Source organism: Sapajus apella, unplaced genomic scaffold, assembly GCF_009761245.1.
Source record: "Sapajus apella isolate SASKATOON/1434 unplaced genomic scaffold, GSC_monkey_1.0 scaffold13, whole genome shotgun sequence".
NCBI lineage: Eukaryota > Metazoa > Chordata > Mammalia > Primates > Cebidae > Sapajus > Sapajus apella.
In genome coordinates, this window is record NW_022436953.1 from 25,312,481 (window position 1) to 25,340,102 (window position 27,622).

Here is a 27,622-nt window from a genome sequence, read left to right on the forward strand (position 1 = left end):
GGGTTTGGCAGCTGTCCAGAAGCTTCCACAAAGGCCTGGGATTGGTCCTGGGCATTTGTTAAGGGCCTGACTTCTGAGAACAATGTCTTTAAGAGAAGTCGCTGCTGGTCACAGGAGGCTTGAATGCAGACGGGAGCTGACCGGTGTTGTGGGCGAGGAGCTGGCTGCTGCTACCTGCTTGCTCGCTCTGCTGGGCCAGCGTCGCCCTCTGGCAGCTCAGGGGAAGTTCCATGGGCCCTGTCTGGCTCCTCGAGGGCCAGCTTCCGGATGCCATGGGAAGTCAGGGAGGGCTGCAGTGGAAGGACCTGATCAGAACTGGAGTTGGGTCATTCTGGTGGCTGTGGGGCCTTGGATCTGCGGGGACAAAACGGAAGGCAGGCACAGCAGGACACTCAGGAGTCCTCGGAGAGGACAGATTCCAGAAGGAGAAGGAGGTGACTCAGCAGGAAGGAATGATGAGGGGCAGGGGACCGAGAGAACCGGAAGTCAGTGCCTGGGCCTGGCGGGCTGGTGGCGCCACTTCCAAGCTGGGAAAATTGGGGGAGGAAGAGGAGGGTCAGGAGGGAAGAGGAGGTGTTCTGCGGGGCCTAGGAGGTGTCTGTGGGGGCCCATGTGTTAGCACTGGGATGGTGAGTCACTGAGTGTTTCCTGGTGGGAGCCTGACCTCCTCAGCCCCTGGGTATGAGCCAACGGGCGTGGAAGAGGGGGAGGCTCCTTTCTTAAATGAGCTGTTGAGTCACACTTGTTTGGTGCCTTTGGCTAATGGGACCCGGCTGGTGCAGGAAGGGCGTGCCCATGGCAGTTGGGGCCAACAGAGGGAAGGGAGGAGGGAGCAGCCAGGTGGCCCCTCAGGAGCAGGAGCAGCTGCGGGTGTTCAGGGCAGGCGGGGAGCTTGCTGAGTGAGCCTTGGTTGTGCTGCCCTGGGGCGTTCTCAGAGACCAGGCAGGGAATGGATTTGTAGCCTGGGGCATCTGCATCAGATCCCAGGGACGTCAGCTGTCACAGAGCTGGCCTTGCTGTGATTACGGCAGGCCGCAGATCTACGGTGGCACCTCTCCTCCCCTCCCCTCCCCTCTGCCACTGTTTTCCAAGACAGAGATCCCTCCTTGCAGTTTGATAAACAGTACCTTAAAGTCACAGAACCACACACAGAACCACCTTTCCTCAATTTGCATTAAACTTAAGTAAAACCTTGGTGGGAAGTGTGTGGTGGAGGGAGGAGCGCACCAGTGTAGTGTCTGGAGAAAGGGAAGTCTTAGGCTAGTAGCCTGTGTTTGTAAGCGTTAGATTAGTAGCTTGCGTTTGTAAATGTTACCAGTAGCTTGCGTTTGTACGTGGTCCACTTGCTGGTTATGAATACACGTCAGCCCCCAAAGTGTAAAATAGCTCTTGTAAGGAGCTTTAATGCCCCTGGCAGTTTGCATTATTCATTTTGAGTCATTCTTGTACAAAATAATTAATTTCAGCCACTGCCCAAATTGTTAGAAATAAAAGTTTGACAAAGGAGGCCAGTCACTCCGTCTGCAAACCCACTTTGCTCTTTTGCTGGGTTTCGTCCAAGCACTTGTAACTTTTGTTCACCCACGGATTGCCCTGCGCTGGGCTTTCCTGTCGTTACTCCCCGGGCTCTGTTTCTCTCTGTTTGTGGGACCCCGAGGGAGCAGGCAGTGTGGGTCCAGCCCTGGCTCTGCTCCCATGCTGTGTGTGGCCTGGCCTGGGGCTGGGATCCTGGGGTGGAGGTGGCAGATGTGTCCCCTGCCTTCGTGGAGCTCTGAGGCCAGGGCTGTAAGGGGCTGGGCAGTGCCTGCTGGACCTGCAGAATCTGCTAAGCTGTGACTGGACTTAGGGGCAAGACTGAGAGTCCTCTGTCCAGTGTGCAGTGTGGGCGCCCATGGCAGCTGCCCTTCAGACCAGGGTGCTAGCCTCTCAGGTGGCCCTCGAGAAGATGGAGTGGGCAGACGTAGCAGCTCAGAAGCCCACGCACCCTGGACTCCTGCGATCTGGGAGCTCCCTGCGGTGTTTACCCCCAGAGGGAAGCAGTGATCCCTCACTGCAAGGGCTGTGACACCACAAACCCCAGCTACCCCTCAAGCTGGTTTCAGGCCCTCGGTGCTGAGCCCCGTGTTCCAGCCTGGCCACCCCAAGACACCTTCGGCCCGGCCAGCCCCACCGTGGACAGGAGCAGGGATGGCTGGAGAGGCTGGGAGGCCTGAAAGCTGTTCCCCGGCTTCAGTCTGAGGAGACCATTGCTAGCCTTGATTTTTGCCAGTGGGGAAAACCAGAGCCTCTTCTGGATGCCAAGCCTGTGCCTTTTGGCTTTTGTGGGGAGTGGTCTCTTGTGCTACCCCGAGAGGCCGTTGTGGTTCCCCAGCTGTCCAGCAGGGGGCTCTCGCTCCCTGCCCGAGGGCCACACTCCGCCCCGAAACTCGTTCCTCCCCCAGGACACGGGTGGCCCAGCTGGGCCCGGGCAGGCTCCTGGATTACCCATCAACCTTTTCCTCTGGATTTTTCTCAGCCTTCGGATTTGCGGGCAAAGCCCGGGGAATTTGTACAATTGTATTTTAGTTCTCACCTCATAGAGTTCCATTGCCTATCGAAAACTAATGGAAATCATCATACAAAAATCCTCTCCTCTAAACAGGAATCAAACTAGGAAAGTCACATGGCGTGTCCTGGACACCTGAGATGCCTCTGTTCAAGGAACCTCGTTCTGCAGGAGCCTAAGGAGGGAGGAGCTTAAGGGCCTGGCCTGGGAGCCGCTGGGTTGCCGCCACAGGCCAGGCTGTGTAGAGTGGAGGCCTGGGTGGGGAAGCCCGGGAGCCGTGTGCCGGGGTTTAAAGAGTCCCTTCCATGTGTGGGCGGGTGGGTTGGGTGGGGTGAGTAGGGCCTGATGAATGTGCCATTAATGACCCCAGCCCCATGTGGAATAATGCCCTCTTTGTGTCCCCAGCACCTCCCCAGCTGCTGCCCTCGTGGGTCCCGCTCCCTCGGCTGCAGAACACACAGCTTCACCTTCTGCCCCTGCTGGTGACGGAGTAGAAGCTTCCAGTCCCTCCTGCCCAGATCTGGCCAAGGACCTCAGCAGGTATTGCACAAGCCCCCTCCGCAGCAGCTGCCCCCAGAGAGCAGGGGTCTGGTGGTCTCTGCCCCCTAGGTCGTGGGGTGAGCTGCATTTTGGATAGTGCCAACAAGGCGGTGACCTTTTGACCTGTGAGACCATGTCTCTGATCATTTGGGCCGTAACAGATCTCAGGGTTACCCTTGCCCACCGGCTTCTCATGTCACGCACGGTGGGAAGGATGGTGTGAGCAAGTGTGTTAGGATTCTGCAGAGAAACAAGCCAATAGGATGGATGGATAGATGCATGGATGGATGATCTGTATGTGTATATATTTCTATATATGTGTATGCAGAGAGAGGGATTTATTTTAAGGGATTGGCTCATGTGACTGTGGGAGCTGGCAAGTCTGAAATCATGCAGGGTAGGCTGGCAGGCTGCAGAGCAGGGAAGAGCTGATGTAGCAGAGCCCCAAGGCCATCTGCTGGCAGAATTCCCTCTTCCTTGGGGGAGGTCAGTCCTTTTCCTTTAAGGACTTCAACTGATGGGATGAGGTCCACCCACATTATAGGAGGTAATCTGCTTTACTCAAAATCTACTGATTCAAATATTAATCTCACCAAAAAAAATATCTTGACAGTGAAATTGAGACAGGTTAGATCAAACATCTGGGTTCAGTGGACCAGCCAAGTTGATGCATAACGTGAATGATTAGAGCAAGTATGTATAACTCCTGTTTCCATGCAAGCAATTGATTTTGATTATAAATCATTAAAGCCTCCTCAGGAGCATTCTTAAGCAGTATTTTGTGGAGAGCCAAATGTACCTGGGTGTGCTGAGCACGGCAGGCCTCTGTCCTCAGGGAGCTCCTGCTGGCTGGGACACACAGTGCTGAAAGCTAAGCCACGGTAGAGGGCAAGAATATAAGGGGTGCCCAAAGGGCAGATGACCACTGCCAAACCAGAGTGTCCAGAAGTAGTAGATAAATCAGAGGAAGGGAAAATTGCTGCATGCAGATGAGATTGTGGAACATGGGATAATAGCAGGATGGGCCCAGAGCTGGACCAGAGTCTGTCTTATCTGGGTGATGCCATCCAGAGCATTAAACTCTTCTCTGTCCTGTATCTCCCGGCATCTCCCTGCAGCTCTGTTGGTCCTGAGTCCCAGAGGGACTTTCCATCTTTCAGGTTGTTGTTGGCAGAGCAGAAACATTCATTCCACCCCTCTTGGATCCACTGCAATGATGCCTTGTCTACTGTAAGCCTTGGCCCAAGGACAAGGAAATGTATGGGAGGTCTGCATTTCTGCTGGTGAGATGGCACAAGCAGAGGTTGGGGAGCGGGAACATCCCCAAGTGTTTGGGGAAACACCCTTGGTTTGCCTTGGACATAATAGGTGCTCAAGAAAAATGTGTTGGAGAAAGAAATACAATTACTCTTCTCAAATATTCTGCCCCTCGTGTTTTTATAAAGATAGACATAAGTCCACCATATGAACCAGCAATCACACTTTTAGATATTTACCTATGAAAGATGAAAATATATGTCTACCTAAAAACTCGTATGCATGTATTCTTCATAATTGCCCCAAATTTGAAACAACCCAGGTGTCCATCCACTGGTGAAAGGATCAACATTGTGGTATGTCTATGCTAAGGAATATTACTAACCCATAAAAAAGGAAAAAGCTACTGATTCCTGCAACTAAATTGATGAATCTCAAATGCATTAGGCTAAGTGAGAAAGGCTGGACTCAAAAGACTTCATTCTACATGATTCCACCTAGAAGAGATTCTGGAAAAGGCAAAACAATAAGAAATGGAAAACAGATCAGTGGGTGCCAGGGGCTGGGATTTGTATTGACTACAAATGGGCATGAGAGATATTTGTAGGGGTGATGGAAATGTTTTGTAAAATTTGTGGAACTATGTACCTAAAAAGAGTGAATTTTACTATTTTTTGGTATGTAAGTTATACCTCATTTTTTTTTTTAAAGAAGCTTATCCAAGGGCTAGAGTAGATTTCTGATGAAATCTAAAATAAAAACATCAACCTCCAGACCTTTTGCTGTTGCAGTCTTGGGCTCCGAGAGCATCCCTGATGCCTCCTGGTACCAGCAGGCACAAATGGTACCCATTTGCTCTGTGTCCTTCATTCCTGAGGTCAGCTGGGCTCACAGCTCTCAACCTGTCATAGAGGGCACACTGGGTGATCTCACCTTTAGGCCTGGAGCCTGCTGTATATGGGTTGCTTCTGACTTTCATTAATTTACACATCTGAGCATTCAGCAGCATGAACTTGGGGTTCCTCTGGGCCAATCACTGTGTTAGGGACAGGACACAGAGGTCTGGAAGACAGGCACCTTCCTGCCCTTGAGGAGCATCCAGTGCCGGAGAAGACAGACGTGGCACGATCAGTTACTGGGGGAGAAGTGCAGCACCCTGGGTGGATGTGACCCACAACCTCACTTAGTCTGGGTAGCTGAGGATGGCTTCCAAGGGAAGTAACTGAGAGCCTAAGCTGACTGTGTTTATGCATGGGCTGGGCTGGGGGTGCTGAACATGCTGGGGAGAGAATAGATATTGCTGAGGAGGAACAGCACGTGCATGGACCCTGAGGGAAGAGAAGGCAGAGCAGGGGAGCCCAGTTTAAAGGAGAGCAAGGTGGCCCAGTGGGCAGGGCCAGGTGGCTGCCATACAGTGGGTGGCAGGAAGGACTGAGGCCTTTATCTTTTGTTTCCTTTGATAGAATTTTTTTATTAATAGATTTTTAAAAATAATAGTTTAGATTTACAGAAAGATGAGAAGACAGGGTCAAAAGTTCCTATTTATCTATAACACAGTTTCTGTTATTAACATCTTAATGATAGTAAGGTAATTTGGTACAATTAATAAACCATTATTGGTTGGGTGTGGTGACTCAGGCCTGTAATCCCAGAACTTTGGGAGGCCAAAGTGGGCAGATCACATGAGGTCAGGAGTTCAAGACCAGCCTGGCCAACATGGTGAAACCCTGTCTCTATGAAAAATACAAAAACATTAGCTGGGCGTGGTGGCAGGAGCCTGTAATCTTAGCTACTTGGGAGACTGAGGCACAAGAATCACTTGAACCTGGGAGGTAGAGGTTGCAGTGAGCCAAGATTGTGCCATTGCACTCCAGCCTGGGTAACAGAGCAAGGCTCTGTCTCAAAAAAAAAAATCGTTATTGATATATTGATACATCTTTATTATAATAATTAAAGTCTATGGTTGCTATGGTTTGAGTATTTGTCGCCTCCAAAACTCATGTTGAAACTTAACCCCCAACATGGCAGTATTGAGAGGTGAGGCCTTTAAGAGGTGATTGGGTCATGAAGCTCTGCACTCATGAATGGGTTGATCCATTCATGGATTAATGGATTGCTGGGTTATTATGGGAGTAGGACTGGTGGCTTTATAGGAAGAGGAAGAAAGCCCTGAGCTAGCTCGCCCAGCCCCCTCATTATAGGATGCCCTGCACCACCTTCAGACTCTACAGAGTCCCTACCAGCAAGAAGGGCGTCACCAGATGCAGCCCCTTGACCTTTGACTTCTCAGACTCCGTAACTGTAAGAAATCAACTGCTTTTCTTAATAAGTCATCCAGTTTCAGGTATTCTGTTATAAGCAATAGAAAATGGACTCAGACAATAGTTGATACACGTTTCCTTAGTTTTTCTCTAACGTCCGTTTTCTGTTCCTGGATCCCATCCAGGATACCACATTTCCATTTTGTTTCTGTAGCTGCTTCTTGGCTGTGGCAGTTTCTTCTTAGACTTGCCTTGTTTTTGGTGACCTTGACAGTTTGGAGGAGTTCTGGTCAGGTATTTTGTAGAATGCCCCACTATTGGAATTTGCCTGATGCTCCTCTCATGATTGGACTGGGCCTGTGGGTTTTGGGAGGAAGGACAGAGATCAAGTGCCATTTTCATCACATCCTGTCAAGGGTAGATACCATCATCATGACATACACTGCTGACATTGACCTCAGTTGCTTGGCTGAGGTCATATTTGTGTCTGCACTGTACAGTTACTTTTTTATTTAATTGAGACAGAGTCTCCCTCTGTTGCCCAGGCTAGAGTCCAGTGGTGCGATCTCCACTTACGGCAATCTCTGCCCCTGAGGCTCAAGCAATTCTCCTGCCTCAGCCTCCCGAGTAGCTGGAATGACAGGCTCCTGCCACCACACCCAGCTAATTTTTGTGTTTGTAGTGGAGTCAGGGTTTCACCATGTTGGCCAAGCTCCCAACCTCAAGTGATCCTCCCGCCTCAGCCTCCCACAGTGCTGGGATTACAGGCGTGAGCCGCTGGGCCTGGTCAAGTTCCTTTTTTTTTTTTTTTTTTAACCCCTTTCAGTACTACAGTCTGTGGAAGAAAGTTACTACGTACACACTTAAGGGGTGAAGAGTTGCCCTCCTCCTCTGTTAGGGCAGAGCATCTACAGAAATTATTAGAGTTCTTCTGCACTGGAGATTTGTCTCTTCCATTTATTATTCAATCATGTATTTAGATCTGCGTGGACTCCTGGATATTTGTTTTATTCTGTGGGTCATAATCTAATACTTCATTGTTTCATTGCTCTGATTGTAGCAGCTTTGGTCATGGGCTCCCTGGGCTTTCTTTTAAGCGTCCAGAAGCCCCAAGACCTTAAGTGATATGATGGGATTTGCATTGTTAAAGATCTGGCTGGCTACCTGCCCAGGCAGGAGTGGTTTCAGGATTGAGGCCCCATTTCCTGGGGCTCCCGGACAGCTGTGGTTCTATCATTGTCTTCAGTGTAGTTCCACCTCAACTTTCTCCACAGCTGCTTTCAGCTATGGGGCCGTGGCCTGGATCCAGGGATCCAGTAAACTGTGTTTCTTCCCTTCGGATGAGTTCTTGGAGGTTTTCAAAGCAAGTTTCCACAAACGTAAGGTTGAACATTTTATTTCACTGAAATGGAAGTCATTATTCACCCAGCCTGGACCAGAATTTTATTATTATTATATTTGTTATTATTATTTTTTGAGTTTCGCTCTTGTAGCCCAGGCTGGAGTGCAGTGGTGCAATCTCATCTCACTGCAACTCCTGCCTCCCACGTTTAAGCGATTCTTCTGCCTCAGCCTCCCGAGTAGCTGGGATTACAGGCACCCACCACCACGCCTGCCTAGCTTTTGTATTTTTAGTGGAGATGGGATTTCACCATGTTGGTCAGGCTGGTCTCGAACTCCTGACCTCAGATGATCCGACTGCCTTGGCCTCCCAAAGTGCTGGGACTACAGGCGTGAGCCATCATGCCCAGCCCTGAGCCAGAATTCGAGGTCCTGGTTGGACTCATGATTTGGAAGTGCATCCTCCCTGGGTTCCCACCTCCAGCCAGGCGTCTCCTGCTGGAGTCAGCACGCCTTCTGGGTGTTAAGCACAGGCAGCTGCAGTTCTGGCCACATCTGTGGCTTTGCCTTCTCTCTTTGGGCTTGGAGGGGAGCAGCAAGGCTGTGAGACCTGGTGCAGTGACAAAGAAAGCCCAGGGCACTTCTTACAGAATCGACAGCTGCTCTGTTCTTGCAAACATGCTGGGTGACTTCCTGCTGCCTCTTCCTGCTTCTCATGGCTGCTTGGAAATGATGACACTATCCCACATTTCCAGTGCAAATAGCTTTTCTCCAGGAATTCTCACACTCCCCTCCCCCACACTCATTGGTAATCATTAGGCCAAAGGCCTTGGGGAGAACAGATGTGACTTTGAGAGGGAGAAAAGAGGCTCTGGGAAGGAGAGAGAGCTTCGAGTCTCTGCCTCCTACCCTGCCTGGGAGGGAGACCATCGCTGCTCTCGACCACGCTTCTGCTGGGCCTTCCTTTCTTTGCCAGCATAGCCCCCTGAGCCTTGTGGGGTCATCAGGTCACCCTGACATTTCCAGAGCTGTCAGCTCTTTGGAGAGCTGTTTGAGGCTGAGGCCAGGCGAGGGGTCTGATAATAAAAATTTCCAGGAATAGAAGTTGAGAGCCCTTACCTCACCGAGGCCACCGCGGCTGACCTCTGGGGGCTTGTGGCAAAGAGCCTGGAGTGTGGGACATGAGCTGAGAGGGGTGTGAGCCGCACAAATGGCACCTCTCTTCAGGGCTGGCCTCTCACTCCCTGCTGCGGACAGCTGGCACCTAGGAATTCGTGACTTGGAAACCTGGCTGAGGGCTGTCTGGTTGGCCCTGGGAGAAACGGGACAGGAGAAGCAGCTGAGCTTCTTGAGGGAGGAAGCCGGAGCCCTGGTGCTGGGGCAGGATGCCCAGGAGACAGCACCCTTGAGAAATGCTGGCCCGAGCTATGGCCGTGGGGGCTGTGGCCGTGGCTCTTCAGGCTTTCGGGTGAGACGCCCCCATGCTCCTAGCCCACTCACCTCGGACAGCCTGCCCCAAATTGCTCCCTTCCCTCTGTCAACACTTCCCCAAGACCTGAGAGCTTTTTCTGCTCAGGAGGGAAGGGCAGAAACCCCCCATTCCCTCCACCCATGTTAGAGAGGTGTACCCCTTGGAAAACACCATGTATCTTCACACTGGAGCCTGTTCACCAGCCTGCTCCGCACGTGGCACTTTGCCTCGTAGGTGGGGTCTGGATGAGCCTCTCTGTCTCACCGGGGAAAGGGGCTGGGTTGTCGGGCTGAGGATCTCTGCAGTCTCGTGGCATGGTAGCTTGGTTATGGAGGCCAAGTTTCCATTGTTCCCTTGCCTCTAAGGTCATTGTGTTCAGGGCAGACTGAGCATAACTACACTGAGCTGTGTTGCCGGCCAGTGAGACACGCGGAGGCATCGATGGGTCCCCTTGGTCCTGCTCAGTCTCCTGAATGTGAGCTGCAGTGGGGCAGGTGCTGGGCCACCCTGGCTTCAGCCTGAAGAGCCAGAGCAGAGGTCATCAGTTAGAAGGTGGCCCCTCAGTCCCGTGGGCCCAGCTCGGCAGCTGGGAGGGGAGGGGAAGGAGAGGCGGAGGCAGCAGGGCTCCTCGGCCCTCCTCTGGGGGCATAACTGGGAGAAGCTGCAAAGCTTCGGCTTGTGACGCCATCTGGGCTGCAGTCCCGCGGCCCCTAGAGCAGCCTAGAAGGGATCCCACCCTGAAGTGGGGCTCCGGGAGGAGCAGGAGTCTGTGAGGGCGTGGCCAGATATGCTCAGCACTGCAGTGCTGGGTGGAAGGCTTCAGGGCGGTGTGGGGGCCCTGCTTGCCCCAAATAGGGGCAGCTGAGGCTAGGAGCTCACCCTCTTCCCCCAGCACGGCGGCCCAGGGACGGCCCTCAGCTGCCACTGGATGGTTTTAGGTGCCTCCACTCCAGGAGGCCGCTTTCCTTCCAAGCCAAGTGCATGCTCTCGAGCCCTCAGACCCAGTGGACATGCAAAGAGGGGTGGCTGGGAGATGGCTGTTTACAGGCTGCCCCAAAAGAAGGTGGAGAAATAGACCCCCAAACAAAGGGAGGCAGGGCTCTGGGAGGCAGGTAGGATGGGATGTAGCACGAGCATGTATGGCTCAGGACCCTCCATGCCTGAGTGCCTGCCCATGTTGATGCGTCAGTTTCTTTAATACTTCACTGGCAGGACATGCTGAGTGCTGGAGTCTAGGTGGAGTCATGCAGCCTTCCTGGGTCCTCTCTTCTGCTTTTTTTGCATTTTTTGATCCTGCCAGCCTGCCACCCTCTCAGCAGATACGTCCTGGTTGATTTTGTACCATGGACTATTCATAACGTGGCGCAGGGGAAGGAGCATGAAGTTGGAAAGACATGCCCCTTGGCCTGTTTACCAGCTGTGTGATGTGGGGTAAGTTACTTGATTACTCTGAGCCTTGGTTTATGCCTCTTTAGGTTGAGGTTAGTAGTACCCACCTCTTGGGGGTTATTACGAGTAGTAAATGTATATGAAGAATGTATCTCAGTGTTTGACAAGAGGCATTGAATTAACACTAACCCCGCCCCCCTGCCCCCTAACTCCAGCTTCCAGCAGTGATGGGGGAAAGGAGGCAGACAGAGACAGCTGCTCTGGAAACAGAGCAGCGTGATAAACTGAACATAATACAATGCGATAAACTCTGCAATGGAGCTGAGAACAAAAGACTCAAGATGAGAGCACCTGACTCTGCCTGGAGAAGCTGGGAAGGCTTCCCAGAGGAGGCAGCATCGCCAATGAGTTTTGCAGCATGACTAGGTGTTTGCTGAGGGTAAAGAAGGGCAAAAGTGCTTCAGGGAGGAGGAACCGAATGTGCCAAAGCTTGGGGCTGTGGTGAGGCCCGGCAGGTTCAGGCAGCGGGTCAGTGGGGAGCGACTGGAGGGAGATGTGGCAGTCTGGTGGTCCTCAGCCGATTTGGAGGGGCTACAGCCAGACCGGGGAGTTTGCTGGTGCCCAAGAAGTGAAGAAACGTGCCTTCTCTTTTCAAGCAGAGGAGAGTCAGGATGGAATTTAGTTTGGGGAAATGCCTGTGGTAGCGAGGAGGAGGGTGGATAGAGGAGAGGTCAGAGGTCATAGGGCCATGTGGAGGCTGTTACTCTGGTCCCAGTGGGACCTAAGCTAAAGCAACGGCTGTGGGGATGGAGAGGATCTGGGTCTGTCTTTGTGACTTGCATTCATTCATTCACTCACCAACTTTTAATGAGCATCTGCTGTATGCAAGGCTGAAGGCAGGTGCTGGGGATACAGTGGTGACCCTGTAACGTGGGCCACACTCTGAGGGTGACACTGCAGAGATGTCTACTCCCAGGCTGGGCCGTGACCCTGGGCAGGGGCTTGCTGGGATAAGTTGCCCAGGGCCTCAGGCTCGGCACCAGCATTTCCTCCCCTTCCTGCTCAAGGCTGGGGCTCAGGGCCAGAGGGTGCAATTCCCCACGTGATCCCACCAACATGGACGTTCTCCTGGGCTAAGAGGCAAAGGATGGTGGGTCTTTGTAGGGATGACTTGCCCACCTTGTGCCCCAGCTCGGCGTCCCTGCCCCTGTCTCTGTCTAAATACTCATCTCGCTGAGCATCATTGTCTGGCTATGCAGAAAGAATTACAGGGTCCTGCCTACCTTTCTTGGGTTTAGATAATGGGGCTAAAAGCCAGCGAACAAAAGCGGAATGATTTCTTAAAGAGTGATGGAAGATCAAGCAACAACAACAAAAAGAAAGAAGCAAACGAAAATGAAAGAATATAGCATATGCATATGAAGGATGTAGCTCAGTGTTCGACAAGTCGTCCAGGTTGGAGGACCTGCAGCCTGACCAAAGCAGCTTTGCTCAAACCACAAGGAGAAGCTTAACATTGTGGCCAGTGCACATGTGCTAACCCCATATGTGTCCCTGATTGGCACTGAGCTTCCCTTGGTGGGCTGCAGTGATGCTCTGTTCCATTCCATTCCATACGTGCGTGTTGACACGGCTGACTTGATGGCATGATTCCCTGGTGCATTGTCCCTGCTTCATTTCCAACAGGAGGCAGGTTGTCCTGAGGTTGGCATGTGGTGCCTGCAGTGCCTCTGCCAGCACAGCCTGAGACATCTGTCCAGACTGACTTAGCTGGGAAAGAGGGCAGGGGCATCCTGTATCCTCACTCTCAGTGACCAGAACGCTGACTGTTGCAACGCTGTTTGGCAGGACTCGGTGCGACCTGGGAGAGCAACGTAATAGGCTCTGGCTGGGACTGGGTTTCAGGCTCTCCCTGGAGCATCACCGAGTGGCTGTAGTTTTCTTACTTCGTTATTGCGGTAACACCTGGCCTTTACTGAAAACTTTCTACGTACCAGGCACTGAGAGCAATGCTTTTGATCTTTCTTTCTTTATCTTTTTATTTTTTTTTTGAGATGGAGTCTTACTTGCTCTGTTGCCCAGGCTTGAGTGCAGTGGCGTGATCTCGGCTCACTGCAGGCTGTGCCTCCCAGGTTCAAGCGATTCTCCTGCCTCAGCCTATCGAGTAGATGGGATTACAGGCATGGGTCACCACGACTGGCTAAGTTTTGTATTTTTAGTAAAGACAGAGTTTCATCATGTTGGCCTGGCTGGTCTTAAACTCCTGACATCAGGTGATCCTCCCGTCTCAGCCTCCCAAAGTGCTGGGATTACAGGCATGAGCCATAGCATCTGGCCGGATATATATTTCATCTCGTTTAATGTGCATACCAGTCCCATCAGGCAGATACTTTTATTGTGCCCATTTTATAGATGGGAAATCTGAAGCCCAGCAAAGTTGGAACACTGGCTGTGGTCCCAAGCTCTGAGGCCAAAGCTGTGACGGGAACGATTTGGGTTGGGTCATCCCTGTGGACTCCTCCAGGAAGCCTGCCAGCCTCTCACTCCTCTGCCTGATTGAAGAGCTCTGGGCTTAAGGTCCCAGAGATGCTGTGAGAGAGTGAAGCAGGGACACCGAGTCTCCTCCCCAGGCCAAAGTGATTTATTTTTCCACAAAACAGCCACAGCAGCAGCTGCAGCTAAACATGCCTTGAACACTTGCTATAAGCTGGCACTGCAGTGCCTGATGCTTTTTCATATATTATCTCATTTAAACCTTGCAACCTTCATGTTTGGAAGAGGGACTGTTATTATTTTCATTGCATAGATGAGAAAACAGAAGCACAGGGGATCTAATAACTTCTCAGGGTCAGTTTTAGGATGCCAGTGAGTGAAAAATGTCCGTTGTTACCCATTCATCTTTTTGACTTAGGTGTCTGAGGAAGTGAGTTCAATGCAAACCTTACTGCCGGGCACCCAACCTGTCTTCCCATCCCTCCCCCAATCACAAAAACAAACAAGATCTGCTGCTAGGGAGATTGTTGAGGTAAGGGAGACTGGAGAGCTGGCTCTGGGCTCTGCATGTGGTACCTGGGGTCTCTTTGCAGCCCTGGAAGGACTCATCCCAGGGAGGACCTCCTTGAGTTGCCTTCAGCCCTGGCCTCAGCTGGAAACAGTTTGGGTTTCTGCCTTTCTCCCCTGTGTCTGCAAGTACAACTATGACTACCCATTTCTCCATTCATATGTCCAAGCACCTGATGCCCGGCCAGGCTTCCTCCTTCTTGGAGCCAGCCTCGCTGCTGCTAGGACTGGAGCATGGGTGTGTGCATAAACTGTGTTTAAGATCACAGGCACAGGTAGGTTCTGAGGCAGGTAGTCACTGCACAGGGGAAATGCCTATGCAAAGTAGCAACGCTTCATGTCTTCCTAGTTTAAAGAGGTGCGGAAAAATATGTAAATATGCCATGCATTTATTTTTTTGCCAAATGATGCCTAAAACCTCTGCAAGCTGTTAAAAAACCTTGTCATGCCTGTGTCCACCTCTCTCTCACAATTCCATAAACTCAGCAAAGATGAAGCAGGAATTTGGTTAGTCTGTTGTCAGGGGAAGATTTTCTTCCCATGTACACATCAATTGCTAAAGATTTGAGAATTTAGGAAAAATAATGTCTTAGCCTCCGACAGGATTATACATTAATTGCAGCTGGCCACAGTTAGGCAGGCTGTAGAGGGAATTACACCAACAGGGCCTCTCGGATGATTATGGAAGGAGGGAAATATTTTTAGGGCTTGGTAACACGCATGCAGGAGCGCACACACATGCCAGCACGCACACACACCCACCCATGCTGACACGCTCATTCACTTACTCTGCCCACGGACTTTATGCTATCAATAGATGCTCATGGATGCTATTTCTGGCCCGGCGTTCTGGATTTCTGTTCCTTCACGGAGCCTTGAGTCAGCAGTTCTGAGCCTCAGCGCCTGGTTTTTGCTGCCTGGCTCACAAATAGGGCAGCCCTGTGCCAGGTTCTGTGTCGACTGCTGCTGACAGGCGTGGGAAGAAATTCACTCCAGATGCTGCAGATTCACCCCAGGGCAGTCGCAGGTAGCCGCTCTCTCTGCTCACAATGAGGGAAGGACTGAGAGGCGTGGAGGTTCTGAATTTGCTGTCTCTACTTTCATGTCGGAGGTATCCCCACGGGACCACTGAGGGGAGCTCCTCACAGCGCAGAGGCACAGACTTGCCCTTCTCGACCTGCTTCTCCAGTCTGACCTCGGAAATCAGCCTTGCTGTTGATTTTGGCATCTGGGAGACCCCATCTCTGTTTACACCCAAATGTTTTCCTTAAAAGGTCTTTTATTCCTAGTACAAAGTAGCCTCTAAAACCAGTGACTTTAAACTGTAGAGGAACTCAGTGGATTAACACATCAACATTCAAACCAAATGCAATATTAAACCTCTTTAAACAAGAACCAAAACATTTTTTTGTGGGGCTGACTGAATTTTCTGTTCCTCCTGGAAATAGTTTCCTTAGAAGAAAGGTGGAGAACACTGGTTATATGTTTGATCCTAGACAGATGCAGCCACCTGGCTTAGGTGAGCGCATTGGCTCTTTTACCAGGTTTAGGATGGAAGGGGCTTTCTTTCTAAGTAGGAGCCTGAACTTTGGAGGTTGAGAGCTTATCTGGCCACGTGTCTGCTGTGGGCCACCCTCTTGATTTTTGCCTATGACCTTAAACCCAGTCTATAAAGGTAGTTGCAGGAAGGACATCTGGGATATCCAAAGGAAATTGTTACCTGAGAAAGACCACTTAAAATGAGTCCACTTAATATATCAACGTTTTGGCCGGGTGCAGTGGCATACACCTGAAATCCCAGCACTTTGGGAGGCCGTGGCGGATGGATCATGAGGTCAAGAGATGGAGACCATCCTGGCCAACATGGTGAAACCCCGTCTCTACTAAAAATACAAAAATTAGGTGGCGTGGTGGTGGGTGCCTGTGGTCCCGGTTACTCGGGAGGCTGAGGTAGGAGAATCACTTGAACCTGAGAGGGGGAGGCTGCAGTGAGCCGAGAGGGCACCACTGCACTCTGGCTTAGCACAGAGTAAGACTCAGTCTCAAAAGAATAATAATAAGGATTAATAAATAAATTGAAGTTTTATGGTTAATAGTGAGAAGAACGTTTAAGATTTCACCCGAAAAAGAAATGAAAAATTACAAAAATGATTTTATTTTATATTTAACAAAATGTAGACTTTAATGGTAACCATACATTAAATGCTTAGAATGAACAAAGGATTTGAGTATATTTTTGCCAGGTTTTCAAAGCTGCATATTCTTCACTTCACACCGGACTTCTGCAGCTTACACAACAGGGTCACTTTTTCATAAACAGTTCTGAGGGCTTCTCCTGGTTCTTTGATCTTCACGGTCTCTCTTTGAAGCCACCTTCTGTCCTCATGCTGGCTGACTTTTTCTTCTTCAGTTGCTCACAGGTCTGACTGTGCCAGCTGCCCTTTCTTACAGCTTTGGGTGGGTTTCGAGTAATTCTCTGCTATCACTTTGACTCCATGACATCCTCCTTCTCCTTCCAGGTTTGCAGTTTTGCTTCCTGGTTGTTGGCATTGTATATTTGCCCCTTCTAGCAGCAAGAGACTGCCAGAGACTAGACTTGTGAAGATATGACGGGGCATGGTGGCTCACATCTGTAGTCCCAGTACTTTGGGAGGACAAGGTGGGTGGATCACTTGAGCTCAGGAGTTTGAGACCAGCTTCGGCAACATAGCGAGACCACATCTCTACAAAAACTACAAAAAATTAGCCCAGCGTGGTGGCACATGCCTGTGGTCCCAGCTACTCAGGAAACTAAGGCGGGAGGATCGCTTGAGCCCAGGAGGCTGAGGCTGCAGTGAGCTGAGACTGCACCATTGCACTCCAGCCTGGGTGACAGAGTGAGACCCTGTCTCAAATAAAATAGACTTGTGAAGACAGGAGGAGCATGTGAGGGAAGATCAAGTCTCTAAGTGGTTGCTCTGTTGATGACGTCCCAATACTGCCCTTTGCATTCTCTTATGTAACCTTGTTGCCATGGAAATTTGAGTGGTGGGGACCCTCAGTGCAGGATGGGGCAACTAGAAATGCATCCCTGGGAACTTTGTCATTTCTGGATTTTGTTGATTGTCAGGGGAGCTGAGGAGCCCCTGTAGTGGGTGCTGATGTAGCTCTATGGAATGGAATAGTACATTGGTGGGAGGACATTGCTGAAGGCATCAGCCACCATATACATACAGTCATCTGATAAAGGGCTTATGGGAGAATGCAGGTTGAGAAAGTCACAACAGAAGCTGCTTACCCAGGGGATGGTCTTTTTTTTTACTTGTTGGATTTTATGAATCAGGTAACTGATCATAGCTGTTGCCCTTTTTGCTTTAGCTGTTGGGAAGCTTGGAGCCAGACTCGCAGCCCACCCCAGCAAGGGCTTAGGTCAGGACTTCCAGGCTCACCTCACTCCCTCTGGCTTTTACCTACCTTTTCTTCCTGTATTTTCTTTGTTCTCTTGAATTGTGAGCTTAAATCCTTTTGACATTAGGTAGGGTATATTCTCTCAAAAGAGTGTCTCCTACCATTTCCATCTCAAAAGAGCTGAAATATCAAGCCAGCAATGGCACGTTTAAAATAAAGAGAGACAGCTGAATTAATTTGGTAAAGAAAGATTTTGAGGATCTTATTCAGTATTTTTGAACATGGTATTTGTGTTACTGATTTTTTTTTCATATGTGATGAGAATTCTTAACCATAACAGCTCTCCTATAGCCCTGAGATTTTGGGGACTGGGCTCCCTTCCTCCTTCCCTCTTTCTTCCTGCCTTCCTCTAGGAATCAAAGATTACAATTATGTTCTCAATCCTTAATTTAAACATAAAAGTGAATCTTGACCGGGCGTGAAATTACAGGTGGCTCACACTTGTAATCCCAGCACTTTGGAAGGCTGAGGCGGGTGGATCACTTGAGGCCAGGAATTCAAGACCAGCCTGGGCAACATGGCGAAACCCATCTCTACTAAAAATACAAAAATTAGCCGGGTATGGTGGTGTGCACCTGTGGCCTTAGCTACTTAGGAGTCTGAGACACGAGAATCTCTTGAACCCGGGAGGCAGAGATGTCAGTGAGCCAGGATCATAGCACTGCACTCCAGCCTGGGCGATGGAGCAAGACTCTGTCTCAAAAAAACCCCAAAAAACAAAAGTGAGTCTCATCTCTCTTTACTGACTTCTTTTCTAGCACATTTCGGGTTACCTCCTTAGGTCTAATAGTAAAATCCCCAGCCCTTCTGCTTCTGTCATAACTGAATCCACAGGGTTTTTTCCCCCTGAAGTCACCTGTAGAGCTGTCCTTGCATGTGAACAACTTTGAACAGTCTCAGGTATAAATATGGTGAAGGTGGTAAGAAGAAAGAGACGCAGTAAATAGATCAGCCCTTTGCAAGGAGAGAACAAGAGAACCTTCTGGAAAAGATGGGGCTTCACCAGAGCTTGTGCTTAAGCCCAAGAAACCACTCAGATACCCAAAGGTGAGCACGTGAGATTTCATGCTGGCACATAAGAGGTTAACAGAATATCTCTACCGCTGGAAATAAACAAATGCAACCATCTTCTGCCTTTTCTCTATTCAGCATAAAACAGAGGGCTTTTGCCAGGACTTTCTCCCCATCCTCTGAGGTCTCGTGCAGCATGGTGGGGCTCTGGCTATGCCTGGGGCACCCTGCATGGCTGGAGAGCAGAGATGCCAGACACAGATACACCTGAGACTCCAACACAGCAAGACAGCGCCAAGGCATACCCCTGCAGGCAGTCGAGGGAGTGGGAAGAGAGAAGTCTGGGACTGGCATGGAGCAAACCCCTCTGGGGACGTGGGGGAGCTGGGATGTGACTTTCTGGAGGAATTGAGAGGGATGGAGAAGTTGAGGAGGGGGCAGCTTCTCAGCAGTGATACCACAGTGAGGACCTTGCCATGCTCCAATGCCAGATCAAAGCCAGGAGGCCCAGTTGAGACTTTCTTGCAAAGGCAACGGACAACTTTTGGAACGAGACTGAGTGATGTGGAAGTGTGTCCCCAAAGCCCAGGAAAGAGCGTCCATGTGGGGACTGTGACACCTGAGTGGCAAAAGCTCAGCACCACACCATTCTCACCTGAGCCCAGGTGCTGTCCCTACTCACAGGTCCCCTGCTCACATGGGTGTGTGGGTGCTGCATTCTGGGCACACAGCTTCCCAGCCCTTTGAATTTTCGGCAAGGCCGAGCGCGTGCCTAGCTCAGTGCAGAGCTCGGGCGTTCAGGCACTGCTGGGTGCAGAGTTGTGTGACATGGGGGTGGACGTGCGGGGCCTCAGATGGAGGAACAAGGTAACACTCAGAGAGAGCCCAGCGCTGGTCTCAAACTCAGCTCCCTGAAGAAAAGTCCCTGGGGTTTTGTTCAGCCTCCCTCCACTCCCCACCATGGTGTCGTGGGTGGTGGTGAAGAGCGGGGCTTGGAGGAGCCGGTTCTCCATCTGTGTTTACATTCCTAGTTCCTCCAGATGGGTTTTTCTGTGATCTGACCTACTTTCCCTAGTGTGTGTGCTCGGGCTAATTAGCAGCTCGGGGTCCACTGGTAGTGTTTGGAGAGTCCGCTGCTATGGCAACTGGAGACTCCCTGAAGCCAGAGGCAAAGGTGCAGCCACTCACGTTTGTTTTCCTTGGGGTGTCAGAGGTGCTTCAAACGACTTGCAGTTTCTGACCATGGCTCAGTCCCTTGAACCCCTGTGGGAGTGAAGAGGCTGCACTACGCAGTTTACCTTTTTGCTGTAGGGATTTACCGGGTTTGCTGATCTTTCTGGTAGGTGTCATTAAGTAATGTGAGAATAAGCTGGTTCTTCATTTATAGGCCAGGTACATAATAGGTGGATTAATATATGCTGAATCGCTTTTTAGAAATGATGGATGCATTCCTTGATTTCCCCAGGTTTCTAGGGTGTCTTTGGGGATGCCTGTAGGAAGGTTTGCAGTGGAGCCTGTCTAAGTGGGCTTAGCCTGTCTTCTGGGGCTTAGAATATGCGGACTGTGGTCTAACGGCCCCCAGGGGCTGTTTGAGTTCAGGGTCTCATTAGGCCCATGCCTAGGAGTGGTGGGGTTCCCTAGGTGGCCTAAATAGGGAACATTGATTTCTTCCAGTTCTAGAGGCTGGAAATCTGAGATCAGGGTGCCAGTATGGGTGGGTTCTTGATGAAGGCTCTCTTCCTGGCTTGCAAATGGCCACCTTCTTGCCTCACACAGCAGAGAAGGAGGGTGGGGGGAATCTCGTGTCCCTTTCTCTTTTTATACGGGTTTCATCTCATCGTGAGGGGAGCCTTACGATGTAATCTAATTTTAATTACCTCCCAAAAGCCCCACCTCCAAATACCATCCCACTAGGGATTAGGGCTTCAACACATAAATTTGGGAGGGAGGCACAAGCATTCAGTCCATAGCACAGCCCTTTTCCTCTCTGATCATCCTCCCTCCTCATTTTCTTCAGCTTTGCATGTTCTGTAGGCTGAGTTACTAGATCACCAGCTTTGTTTTAAATTGTTTGTAAAGTCAGCATCAAAAGGTCTTCCATGAGGGTCTGAAACTCTTCCATAAATACTTTACACGAACTAATACATGGGTTTTAGTTGCATCAACAGTAATGGTGCCCACATTCGATTCGATTTCTCTCCTGTTTTTTTTTTTTTTTTTTTTTTTTTTTTTTTTTTAAAGACAGGCTCTCACTCTGTCGCCCAGGCTGGAGTGCAGTGGCATGATCATGGCTCACTGCAGCCTCCACCTGCTGGGCTCAAGCACATCAGTCTCCTGAGTAGCTGGGACCACAGTTGTGCACTACCACACCAGTTCATTTTGTTGGTTTTTTTTTTTTTTTTTTTGTATAGACAAGGTCTCATTATGTTGCCCAGGCTGGTCTTGAACTCCTGGGTTCAAGCAGTCCTCCCATCTCAGCCTCCCAAAGTGTTGGGATTACAGGCAAGAGCCACAGTGCCCAGCCTCTCTCCTGGTTCTTGATTGTGTTTTTGACACCAGTGGGATGGTGTTGTCCCACTAAGTAATATGCCCTGTCACTATGTCATAACTTTTCAGTTGTTGGGATTCTACGTAAAAGCACTTCACTTAAATGCTGCATTAATTTCCTTTATGGTACTATACTTAGGGGAAATTTTTTTTCTTTTAAAGAAGAATCCTGGTCCTAGGCATTCATAGATGGCATTTAATTTAGTTTTTCCAATGCCCTTGCAAAATAGATGCTTTTCCTCTTTTGCCAGCTGAGGAAGTAAGGTTCGGTATGGTTAAACAGTCGGCCCAGGCCACACAGCTAATGAGGGAGAAGTCAGGATTTGAACGCTGGTCTCATTTCAAAGCCCTATTTTGTTGTTGCAGCAGAACCTCTACCTACTAAGGGTAAGGACCCTTAGATGGCCTTGTGCTTTTGCATATCATCTGAAAAACATTGTTGTTTCTTTGTTTTTTGAGACAGAGTCTCGCTCTGTCACCCAGGCTGGAGTGCAGTGGCGTGATCTCGGCTCACTGCAATCTCTGCCTCCCGGGTTCAAGCGATTCCCCTGCCTCAGCCTCCCGAGTAGCTGAGACTATAGGCGCATGCCACCACGCTCGGCTAATTTTTTGTATTTTTAGTAGAGATGGGGATTCACCATGTTAGGATGGTCTCAATCTCCGGACCTTGTGATCTGCCTGACTCGGCCTCCCAAAGTGCTGGGATTACAGGTGTGAGCCACTGCACCTGGCTGGCAGATGATTTCTGATTGTGGTTCCTCATTTTTCCCCCATGTATTTTCTGAGTACCAGGCTTGGCTGAAGGCCAGTCCCTAGGTGCCCAGGGAAAGGGCCACTTTTCTCAAAACAGCAGGAGCCCAGGTTAGAGCTCCCAGAAGTTTCAGCTCCACGTGGTACGCTTCTTTGGGCCCTCACCTGCATATGGAGCCCAAGAGGTCTGTTTTCTGACAGAGAAACAAACCCTCAGGGTGCTGAGAATGGCAACACGATGAACAGGTTGCAGGATCCATGCCACCAAGTGACACCCAGTGCTGACAGTGAGTGACGGCTTCCTCGGGAGGTGCTTTCCAGAGCATGCCTCGTCACACCTCCCCTGACAGCCACCTTCCCTGCAAGATTGACATAATCATTAGCTGTTTTCATGTAAATGCAAAAGTAAACCTTCTCAATGTTTCCTGGAAATTTCATGTTGTTACATCCCAGAAAGCGATGTTGATCGCCTGGCATTCTGTTTGACACTGATACTGAATAGCAGCAGTGGAAAGTCAGTCCTGGTGAAGCTCTGGAACGACCTGACCTCAAGTGGCAGTCTCAAAAGAGCCCGTCCAAACGTCCATCGCCTTGTCGTTAGAAAACAGTGCACTGGAGGCAATTTTAAAATGCTTTGAACAATTTAGTTGTTACTTTCTTTTGCTTTTGGCCACAGTTTAGATACTTTTTAGGCTCACCACCCTGTGGGTGAAGAAAAGCTGGGAAAACGTGGAAGAGTCTTCCACTTACCCATCAGAGATTCATTTGAATTCGGTTATGAATCTCGGCTGGGAGCGCAGGAAGTGGGTGCGTTGGATGTAGAGCAAGAGGGGACAGTGGGGTTCCCAGGTGTGCCCCAAATCTCCTGCACCTATACAGAGATGAACTCTTTTTCCAGCAGTCGTCAGTGAGGAGGCTCAGGAGATCGAGCCTTGAGGGTCTCGCAGCAAGCCACGGTCCAGGGACGGGGATTTGCTGCTGATGGGGATGGGCGTTGGGAGCTCGGTGATGGGGTGTCACGGACATTCCTACAGTCCCAGCACGTGTTTAGAATCCCAGAGCTGAGCTGATGCATGTAACAGAGAACTGCCTTTGCCCTGTGCACGCACCCTGCGTTAGGGGCCTGCATTGGGCGGCTCAGCTTGCTGGGCCTCTGCTTGTTTAGGGTGAGCCTCTGCACAGGGCTTGGCTTTGTGGAGCTCACCTGGTGGCCAGACATGGTGTTGCAGCCCCAGTCCGCTCGCAGGCCCAGTACCTTTTGCTCCCGAGCTTGCCCCAGCTCCTGCACGCTGTGCGGTGCAAAGGCCCTTGGAGGCCAGGCCCGGGCTGGCTGTGAGGGGAGAGCCAGGTGCCGCAGCTCTCCCTGCTACAGGCCTCCGCTGCCTGCAGAGCCCGGGGCCTGAAGGAGACAGAAGCCGCCGTGGAGAAGGGCGCACGCCTCTCCCAGCGTCGCTCCCGCGGCCCGCTGCAGCCTGTTTACCTGTTCTGCAGCCGCCCCCTGGTCCTGGGCCGGGAGAGACCATTTCCTCCTGGCAGGGATGAGCCAGCAGGGCTGAGACCCCCCCACTCTCGGTGGTCGGCGCGCCCGGCCACCACGCCCCTCCTTTCTGGGGCCCCAGCTCCCGGCCTGCGGCTCATTTGCATTTCAAAGCCACACAATGCGGGCGGTCCCGGGGAGGCGGGAGGGGCTGGGGCAGAGGGAGGGTCTTCGCCTCCCCACCCCCAGCCCCGTTTCCGGAGCCCGCGGTGGAGCTTTGTGAAGATGCTGGCGTTGGGGCTGCTCGGCGATGATGACATCATCGTGTCACACACAGGAGCCGGCTGCCAGGGGGTTTAAGAGACGAGCCTTTCGGACCACACGGGCGCTCACGCTCACACCCGCACGCCCCGGGCAGAGCCGCGCACGCCGGCCACACTCGGGCGCGCGCCGGCCACACTCGCACGCACACACATCCGCGGCGCTCGCCCCCCGGGCCCCGGCTCGGGCCGCGAGTCGCAGCTCCCCGCCGCCGCCGCCACCGCTGCCGCCACGGATGCCCGCAGCCGCTCCCGTCTGCAGTGCAGCAACCCCGGCCGCCGGCCGGCCCGCCCCGGCTCCCGGCTGCAGGAATCGCGCCAGGACGCTGGCCCCGCTCGCGGCTAGCTTGCACGCCAGGGCACAGCGAGGATGGGAGGGTCGCAGTCCCTGCAGCCAGCCCCAGCCAGCGACCTGAACCTGGAGGCTTCCGAGGCAATGTAAGTGCTCCGCCCGGGCTGCCCCAGGCCTCCTGGGGGGAAGGAGAGGATGCCCGGGCTTTGTTAGTGTCGCCTTTCCTGATGCCTGTGCATCCTGGAGCCCAGGCTGGCCTGGGGTTCTCCGCAGCCTTGCAAGGCTTTACCTGGTGGCTGCTCTGGGAGGAGCATCTGGCAGCCCCAAGTGACTGCTGTGGGCAGAAACGATTCCCTGGAATTCGGTTTTGGGCGCTCAGCCGCGGGTGCATGGCTGGGGGCTTCTCCTGCCGTCGGCATCTTTCCTCTGCACCCCCGGCACAGTGGTATTTCCTGCAAGGGAACAGCCAGGCATCAGCGACTGCCTCCTCCTAGGAAGAACCCATGAGCGTGGCAGCTCCGTGCCCGGGGAGACGGCCCAGTTTCCGGGCCGGCAGCCGCGCGTGTGGCCGGGCAGATGCGTGGTGCGCTCTGGTGGACGTTCCGTCCGGTTAGCCTAAGCATCATCCACATACTCACTCTCTGGTGAACACTCGAGGACAAGGCCGCTTGCTATTATTAGTGAAGACGGCAGAACCGTCTTGTCATTGGTGGAGGCAGTGCTTGACTGTGCATCGATCCAGGAATCCGATCTTTTCTCTCAACCACGGAGCTGATGTGCTCAGAAGTGGCCTTTATCCTGGCTGAGTGTTTATTAGAATACACGTGTCTGTTATGGTCGTCCCCAGGCATGTTTGGACGATGGGGCTTAGTGAATGGGTCTACCTGACGGGTCGCATTTCAGCCACTCAGGCTTGTATCCAAAGTGGACCTCCCAGCCTCACCTGTCTCCACCCCCTTTTCCAGGGAGAAGACTGTGTTTCAGAGAAGAGTATTCTCTGGAGACTTGGGGGTGGGGGTAGTAAAGTGGTGGGTTCTTGAGAGTCATTCATGTGTAGATTAAAAGATGGTAGGGATTGGTCTGTGTGTGTAGGAGGAACGGAGCCCCATGGGGGGCTTCCTCACGGGTCCCCACCCCTGGGCTTCAGTGAGGAGCTGGCTTGGCTTGGCGATGTAATGCTAGGCTAAGCCTTGTGGTTTTCTGCGCCCCAGCTCTTAGCAGGGAATCATTCTTCGGAGCAGGTGTGCACCCATCATTTGTCTTCATCCCTGTAGCTTCAGAAGGCATCGTCTTACAATGGAGGTGCATCGTGTTTGAGGGTTTTCTTTTTAAGTGTCATGATCCTTGTGCGGCGCCTGCCTTGTTTCTCTCGCACATGTAGTATTGCTAGGTGCATGGAAATACACCTCGAGCCTAGGCAGAAAAGAACAATTTTAACCTATATTTTGCAAGTCTCTGTACTGGAGTTGAGTTAATCAGTGACAGGCACTGGCTAGCTTTCACGGCTCAGACCTATCTAGTAAAGCGCTTAGGAAACAGAAGGGACAATGTGACGGTACGTTTGGGAAAATGTGCTCCTCAGTCATTGGAAATTCAGCTCGCCAGTCCCCAGTGTCCCCGCCCTCTTTCTCAGCTGAGTTAATAAATGATCACTATTCTGTCAGGTGAGGGCTGAGTTTAGCCAGCTTCTGTTAGGGAGCTATGCCTTTTTGGATAAGGTCCCTTAAGATTCTGTCCATTGGGAAAGTGGTGTTTAAATAAAATTTCATGCTGAATGGCCACATGGTGATGGAAGCTGCTTATCAAATATTTTCACAGTTGAATTGGTCCATATGCACCCGCCTGAGGCTTCTCTCCCTAGAACTGCTGCATCTGAAATGTCTCTAAATATAGATCTTTAAGATAGTATATTCACTCATTCACAAAATCCCACCCTCCAGCCCCTAACATTTTTGTTCTAAAAAAATGAAGAGAGCGGAAGTGTTTGGGGCCAGTGCCATTGCTAGCATCTGTCCTCTTCAAAACCCGTCTCTGCTCTCTGAATAACTGGGGCTTATTTTTCTACTACAGATGTGCTCTTTTCCAGTCTAGAGGTTTTAAAAATATGTATATTCGGAGAGCGCCTCTTTTCTGCCCAGGCACAGGTCTTTCTTGGTAGCATGTATTGCTGTGCAGCTAAAAAGGCATGCACATGAATAATACACGAAACAGAAACAGGGTGTGGGGTCCGTGGTAGGAAGGAGCTGGCATTGTAAGATGATGCCGTCAGGGCTGCAGGGACAGAGACAAACAGGGTGTGCACCTGGTGAGGGGGACGGCCCCTGACAACCCCCGAATCTAGAGTGAATATTTCTCTTTTTCTCTGCCGGTTCCCTGTGAAAGACTGGCTTCAGGAGGGTCAGGGCATAAGAGTGAAATCAAAAGAGGATTTGGATGTGACTGAAGAATTCTTTTTTAAATTCTTTAGCTTTAAGATTTATTTCCGGCCAGGTGAGGTGGCTCACGCCTGTAATCCAGCGCTTTGGGAGGTGGATCACCTGAGGTCGGGAGTTTGAGACCACCCTGACCAACATGGAGAAACCCTGTCTCTACTAAAAATACAGAATTAGCCAGAGTGGTGGCACATGCCTGTAATCCCAGCTACTCGGGGGGCTGAGGCAGGAGAATCGCTTGAACCTGGGAGGAAGACCTTTAGATGAGCCTAGATCGCGCCATTGCACTCCAGCCTGGGCAAAAAGAGCAAAACTTCGTCTCAAAAAAAATAAATAAATAAAAGATATCTTTCCTTCCAATTGCAGGTTTAGGGTGCCTTTGGGCAGCTTTTGTAGCTCCAGCTAACGGCGGGAGAGCATTGGGGTAGGGAGGGAGCGAGTCTTGTATCTCCCTTTTGAGAACTGAAGCATTAAGATTGGAGCAGCAGAAGTCCTGTGGGACTGGGGATTGAAGCCTGAGGATGAAGGTGCAAGTGGTGACCAGTCCCTTGATATCCCCAGGGTGGGCCACGCACTTCAGCAGCAGCTTCCCAAAGGCGCTTGTTGGAAACACAGAGCCTTAGACCGCACCCCAGACCAGCTGAATCAGAATCTCCATTTCAACCAGGGACTTGTAAAGATGCCCAGGTGATTTGTCGGCATCTCAAAACTTGAGAAGCCATGAGCTCCATGAGCTAGTTCAGTCTTCCTGCCATCCTGTCCATGAGAAACAGCTGGCCACTTATCTTACTGCTCCTTTCCTATCTGGCAAAGAAGTTCCTGTAGCAACAGTGGCCATTTGTTTCTAAATAGAATATGGGAGGCAAGGGGAGGGAGAATTCTCCCACAGAAAGCACTTATTTCTCCTTATGGATGGCAGGAGACACAGGAAAGGGACAGGAGGTACTTGAGTAAATGTGGTCTGCAGCGATTGATCAGACCTGCTGTTCATCCCTTGCTTCCGTGGCAGCCCCATGTGGTGCGGCTTCTGCTAAGTGCGGCAGCATTAAGTACTTTGTCCTTTGTGTAGTTGGAGACCCCTGTTACAGGGGTTCCCTCAGCTTCCACCGAATCCCCACACCCTAGCCACTGAAAACCATCCAGGGGGCCGTTATCATCAGTCAGCCTGCCCTGACTGTTGCCCTGCTCTCAAAGTAATCACGTGCCCTGGCTTTGAAAACAAATCACAAATACGGAAACCCATACCTCTGTAGACCCGTGGATCAAAGTAGAGAGGCCAGGGTGGGTGGGAGAGAAATGATGAAGGAGGAAGCAACAGGCTCTGTGATTGATGAGATGGGGGAGGGAAGAGAAGAGACAGTGGCAAGTACAAAGTGGAAGTTTCATATCCTGGTAACTAAGAGAAAGAAGTGGCATTGGCCAAGACAGACAAGAATACTGGATTGGGAGCTAGTTTGGGGAAGTTGATGAGTTTGGGCTGAG

The 27,622-nt window shown here is 51.2% G+C and overlaps 1 protein-coding gene across 32 annotated transcripts in view; it reads left to right on the top strand.

Moving 5' to 3' along the window:
* The window catches only part of TACC2 (transforming acidic coiled-coil containing protein 2), a 257,255-nt gene that overhangs the window by 136,746 nt on the left and 92,887 nt on the right, over window positions 1-27,622 (top strand). For 25 of the 32 annotated variants that reach the window (XM_032281873.1, XM_032281868.1, XM_032281893.1 and 22 more), the window contains one exon: window positions 2,951-3,085. The exons of 4 other annotated variants lie outside the window; for them this stretch is intronic. In XM_032281873.1, coding sequence (XP_032137764.1) covers window positions 2,951-3,085 — 135 coding nt within the window. Of the gene's footprint in view, window positions 1-2,950; window positions 3,086-23,284; window positions 23,855-27,622 lie in introns of those variants that run through there. 3 more of the 32 variants (XM_032281898.1, XM_032281897.1, XM_032281899.1) reach the window with 1 other exon arrangement.